Source organism: Gossypium arboreum, chromosome 8 (genome assembly GCF_025698485.1).
Source record: "Gossypium arboreum isolate Shixiya-1 chromosome 8, ASM2569848v2, whole genome shotgun sequence".
Classification (NCBI taxonomy): domain Eukaryota; kingdom Viridiplantae; phylum Streptophyta; class Magnoliopsida; order Malvales; family Malvaceae; genus Gossypium; species Gossypium arboreum.
In genome coordinates this window covers 33,302,487-33,308,052 of record NC_069077.1, presented here as the reverse complement: position 1 = coordinate 33,308,052, position 5,566 = coordinate 33,302,487, and the positions used below count along the sequence as shown (strand labels likewise).

At 37.0% G+C, this 5,566-nt stretch overlaps 1 protein-coding gene across 2 annotated transcripts; it reads left to right on the top strand.

Annotated features, from left to right (window-relative positions):
- The first annotated feature begins 216 nt into the window (after positions 1-216).
- Positions 217-4,162, top strand: LOC108458105 (boron transporter 1). 2 transcript variants are annotated; one of them, XM_017757365.2, is made up of 12 exons: positions 217-828; positions 910-992; positions 1,070-1,262; positions 1,402-1,540; positions 1,631-1,796; positions 1,884-2,050; positions 2,155-2,328; positions 2,416-2,511; positions 2,603-2,740; positions 2,872-3,191; positions 3,270-3,537; positions 3,627-4,162. In XM_017757365.2, exons 1-12 carry the CDS (start codon positions 725-727, stop codon positions 3,930-3,932), a joined length of 2,154 nt encoding a protein of 717 aa, XP_017612854.1. In that variant the 5' UTR covers positions 217-724; the 3' UTR covers positions 3,933-4,162. The 2 variants fall into 2 exon arrangements, with proteins under 2 accessions (XP_017612854.1, XP_052874078.1); XM_053018118.1 differs by having other exon boundaries at positions 2,869-3,191.
- The last annotated feature ends 1,404 nt before the right edge of the window (positions 4,163-5,566 follow it).

Here is a 5,566-nt window from a genome sequence, read left to right as displayed (position 1 = left end):
TGGACGACCTTGGTTTAGCAGAGGATTAACATCTTGTCAAAAGAATTGACAATGAAATTCACTCTGGATTTGTCATAATTAGATTCACGTATGTTCCCGTCATGTCTTTTCCACTTTATTTTTTTTAAAAAAAAGAAAAAGAAAAATACAGTTACATTTAAAATGTCATATATAATATATATATATTACATAATCCTAAATTATTGGCAAGTTAAAAAATTGACATGTGATTCCACCATCACAGTTGTCTGCACCAAAATGTTACCTCCACTTTTCCAGCTGCTTATATATTTGGATCCTTCCTTCCCTCCTCCTACGCCCCATACATTGCATCTGAGAACCCATTTTTAACCCCTAACGGTGCCTTCTCTTCCATAAACACATTACCCAAAAGAATTTTCAGTCTTCCCAAACATACTACAATTATGTAAATTTAGTGCCTTATACTCTGATCCATCATCTTTAACTTTCTTTGCTCATTTTCCCGGAAAAAAAAAGTTGTTCAACATGAACATCTTCTATCTTCGCTAAAACTTTTTATCGTTACTTTGAAACTCAAAAAGTCGATGTAATTTACATGATCGCAGGTTCAAAACTCTCGTTTGTTTCCAATAGCTGATATTCTTGATCATTTTCAGTCTTTTTTTCTTTTACCTCACTTAGAAGATTATTGAAGGAAGAGGGAACTAAAGCCAGTTGTTTAGAGTTTAGATAAAAACTAACCATGGAGGAGACCTTTGTGCCTTTACGAGGCATCAAGAATGACCTCAGAGGCAGATTGATGTGTTACAAGCAAGACTGGACTGGTGGCTTTAAAGCAGGATTCAGGTATATATATACATATATAATATTTGCAATATGCTTGTTTATTGAGGCTGACGACGACTCGACTGTGTTGTTTTATTACAGGATTCTGGCTCCCACCACTTACATTTTCTTCGCCTCTGCCATTCCCGTCATTTCATTTGGTGAACAACTCGAGAGAAATACCGGTATTTTAAATGCTTAATCGTGTGTGCATTCGGTCGGTTCGGTCGTCTATTTATATTCCCTTTTTAATTATCTGCAGATGGAGTGCTCACAGCAGTTCAAACCTTAGCATCTACAGCACTTTGTGGGATCATACACTCGATAATCGGAGGTCAACCTTTGCTGATACTAGGAGTTGCTGAGCCAACTGTCATTATGTATACATTCATGTTCAACTTTGTTAAAGACGTACCGGATTTGGGTCGGGACCTATTTCTAGCTTGGTCTGGATGGTGAGCTGTTAACTCTAATTTTCTTTTGATCAATAATTAGCCATACCACATTAATATTCCTCAAAGATTCTTCAATCATATATATTCGCTGCTATATTTGAAAAAAGTTGTCTTTCTTTTTGTGTTAAATTGTTTGTAGGGTATGTGTGTGGACTGCAGCCTTGCTGTTCTTACTGTCTATCTTGGGAGCATGTTCCATTATCAACAGGTTTACCCGTGTGGCAGGCGAATTGTTCGGTCTGCTTATAGCTATGCTGTTTATGCAGCAAGCTATCAAAGTAGGATCAATAATTTATCATCTCATGTTTATTTTCTACTGTAAACCATACCCTTTTTAAGTTGTTTGTTCCGATAAATTTCATATACAGGGCATTGTGGAAGAGTTCCGAATTCCACAACACGAAAATCCCAAACTCACAGAGTTTACACCTTCATGGAGGTTTGCCAATGGGATGTTTGCTTTGGTTTTGTCATTTGGCCTTCTTTTTTCGGCATTAAGAAGCCGAAAAGCAAGGTCTTGGCGCTACGGGACTGGTAAGCTAACTTTTTCCTTGATCACCTTTTGGTTGTATATATGGCACCATTTGCTTTGGACAACTTACAAAGAAGCTTTTTTGACAGGTTGGCTTAGAAGCTTTATAGCAGACTATGGTGTGCCATTTATGGTACTTGTGTGGACAGCAGCGTCTTACATACCATCCGGAAGTGTTCCAAAAGGAGTCCCACGTCGTCTCTTCAGCCCGAATCCCTGGTCCCCTGGTGCTTATGAAAATTGGACAGTTATCAAGGCATGTTTAACCAAATACCATTGCCAATCAACACTACACACACATATAATCTGTCTTCTTATTGGACAAATAAACTGACACAAAGAGCTTGAAAAAAATGACAGGACATGCTAAATGTTCCAGTTGTGTATATCATTGGAGCTTTCATTCCAGCCACAATGATTGCAGTGCTTTATTACTTTGACCATAGCGTAGCATCTCAGCTTGCTCAGCAGAAAGAGTTTAATTTGAGAAAACCATCTTGTTACCATTATGACTTACTTCTTTTGGGATTCTTGGTATGCACTGATTCTTCCTGATCTCTTTCCTTAATCTAAAATCTGCCCTGGGAACACTTTTTTGATTTGCTTGTTTCTTGATGGCAGACATTGTTATGTGGTCTTATCGGCATCCCTCCGGCAAATGGGGTCATCCCGCAATCACCGATGCATACCAAGAGCTTGGCTACCCTCAAACATCAAGTATAATTCCTTGTTTAAACCCTCTGAACCTTTTTGTGCAGTCTTCAATTCATTTATGATCAGCAGAGACTGACTCATGGTTATGGTGCAGCTCCTTCGTAATCGACTGGTTGCAACAGCACGCAAATGTATAAGAAAGAATGCTAGCTTGGGACAATTGTATGGAAATATGCAAGAAGCCTATCAGCAAATGCAGACTCCTTTAGTTTACCAGGAGCCTTCAGCTAGAGTAAGACTGTGTCTATGACCATATAGATCATGTAGCTGTTTCCTGGCATAATCAAAGCATATGCATGATTAACTAATGAAATCACTAAAATTATGATTCTGAGTTCACTGATAGTAAACTGTCTTAAGCAGGGACTACATGAACTAAAAGAATCAACAGTTCAAGTTGCTACGTGTACAGGCAACATCGATGCCCCTATTGACGAAACTTTGTTTGATATCGAGAAAGAGATTGATGATCTATTGCCTGTTGAAGTAAAAGAACAGCGCCTCAGCAACTTGCTTCAAGCCACCATGGTAGGAGGATGTGTTGCAGCAATGCCTATCCTTAAAATGATCCCGACTTCAGTCCTCTGGGGCTACTTCGCATTCATGGCTATTGAAAGCTTACCGGGTAACCAATTTTGGGAAAGGATCTTATTGCTCTTCACTGCACCAAGCAGAAGATACAAGTAAGATATTCCAAAACAGACATTTTATACTTGTATAGTTTAAAAGTATCCATTGTCCCATCTTATGTTTTCCTGCAGGGTCCTTGAGCAGCAACATGCAACCTTTGTGGAAACTGTTCCATTCAAGACTATTGCAATGTTCACCATTTTCCAAACGGCGTATCTGCTTGTATGTTTCGGTCTAACCTGGATTCCGATCGCCGGGGTCATGTTTCCTTTGATGATCATGCTTTTAGTACCAGTAAGACAATACGTCCTGCCCAAGTTTTTCAAAGGGGCGCATCTTTATGACTTGGATGCCGCAGAGTATGAAGAGGCACCCGCTTTGCCATATAGTCTTGCCACAGTAAAATACTCGTCTCCTCTCCTACAACCAAAAAACCTTTCCCCCATTTTCCATTGCTTATTATTAATCATTTAAATTTTGGCTTACAGGAGACAGAGCTGGGACAAGGAGCAGCCTATGCAGGGGACAGTGAGATATTAGATGAAGTTATTACAAGAAGCCGGGGTGAATTCAGACATACTTGCAGTCCTAAAATCACAAGCTCCACTGCTACGCCAGCAAATGGCCCGAGAAGCCATCAAAGCCCGCGGCTCTCATGTAATAGCCCTCGTCTGAGTGAGCTGAAAGGAGAGAGAAGCCCTCGGGCGAGTGGAAATGGATCACACAGTCCAAGGACTGGGGAGCTGAAACCATCTAATCTGGGGAAAAGTCCTCTTAACCAAGGATCGAATTAGTGGGGATATTTGTCGAATACTCTGATAAATTCTGTTGGCATAATGTGTTTTTTAAAATGGTTTTTCATTTCCCAGTCTTTTGTTTTGAGTGTGTTAATTGGCTTGGCTTAGCAGAACTGTAAAATGTTCCCTCTTCCTTCTTATATCCCATTTTCATATGTAACAAAAGATTCCATTTGCTTTTCTTGCCAGAAATATATAATACTTAAAACATATTTTTTGCTTGAAAATGTTGGCCCTTATTCCTTTTGTCTGTGTATTCTCGTTTTTGTCACTCTATAATACTCAAATTTAGGATTTAGTCCCAATACTTTTTTTTATACAATACCTATTTGTATCTATAACTCCATAACCCTAGAAGCGAAGCCAGGAATTTTTTTACAAGAGTCCGGATAAGAATATAACTTGTGGGCAGGGGGAGCAAACTTAAAAAAATTTATACTAAAAGGAGTAAATTGCACTACTAAATAGGAGGAAAAAAGCGTTTAAACATGTCCAAACTAGCATCCTCGTGGTTGTTGCAACAACAACGATGCCACTACCGAAGCTCAATCAAACATTTAGTCCCTATACTTTAATTTAACATAACTGAGTCATTTTATTATTATAATGTCTTTAGTTATTCCAAATAGATGCCACTAATTGTTAAAATTAAAATGTTGATGTGAATTTTTGGGGGATAAAGCAACATTTAATCATTGAATTTGGCAACTTTTCTCAATTTGGATTCATGTGATGATATCGCATTTTGAGTGAAATCACATTCTTAAAAGTTCAGTGATGATGTAGCACAATTTCAAAGTTTTATGTCATCACAAAAATTGAAATCCAAAAAAGTTGTTATGTTCCAAAATTTATTTGGATAAAAAAAATTCAAGTACCAAGTTGAGAAGAATTGTTAAATTCAGGGACGAAACATGCCTTATACTTTTTTTTTAAACCCTTCCAACACACAAAATAAAAATCACTGAATTTGTACGAACATGATAATATCCACAAATGGCTTGTTTTTGGTAAAAGATGAACATCATTATATATAAATTCGGGCGAATGATACATATCAGTACTCCAGTGCACAATCACCTCTTGTTGTTATTATAGATATTGATTATTTTAAAGTATTAAAAAAAAAAAAAAACTTTGTTGTGGAATAGTTATCTTGTGCATAATATCTTTGTTCTCAATAATTTACATAGAAGTCTATATAGCGTAAAAAAAAAAAAAAGATGCTGATGACGGGTGCGTGTAAGATGTTGAAATTAATTTTTCCGAGGGAAGTTGATATTTCATTGGAAGTCGATATTTTAAATGAAATAGTTAATATAGAATTAACTATTTAGACTGAGAAATTATTATAGTAAAAGGACCAATTTATGCTGGATTAATTTTAAAATTTAAACATAGTATCTGACCCTTGTTTTTCAAAATCCTATGACATATGGAAGCAAGCAAAAGGTTCTAAATCACATCAACAATTATGGAATTTGTGAATATGATATTCCTTGAGTTAAATTCAGAAAGGACCAGATGATGAAGGCATCCATAAGCACTAATTCATTTAGATCAAAGCATATGGGATAATGTCATCCCCATGCATGTACCGTGAATTTTCTGACAGTTTTTTCATTACCTTT

Excerpts from the sequence above, each read along its gene's own strand:
- LOC108458105 (XM_053018118.1), top strand. The coding sequence starts at position 725 with ATGGAGGAGACCTTTGTGCCTTTACGAGGCATCAAGAATGACCTCAGA. Across the intron at positions 1,797-1,883 it reads GTCTTGGCGCTACGGGACTG|GTTGGCTTAGAAGCTTTATA; the intron begins GTAAGCTAACTT and ends CTTTTTTGACAG. Across the intron at positions 2,329-2,415 it reads TACTTCTTTTGGGATTCTTG|ACATTGTTATGTGGTCTTAT; the intron begins GTATGCACTGAT and ends TCTTGATGGCAG.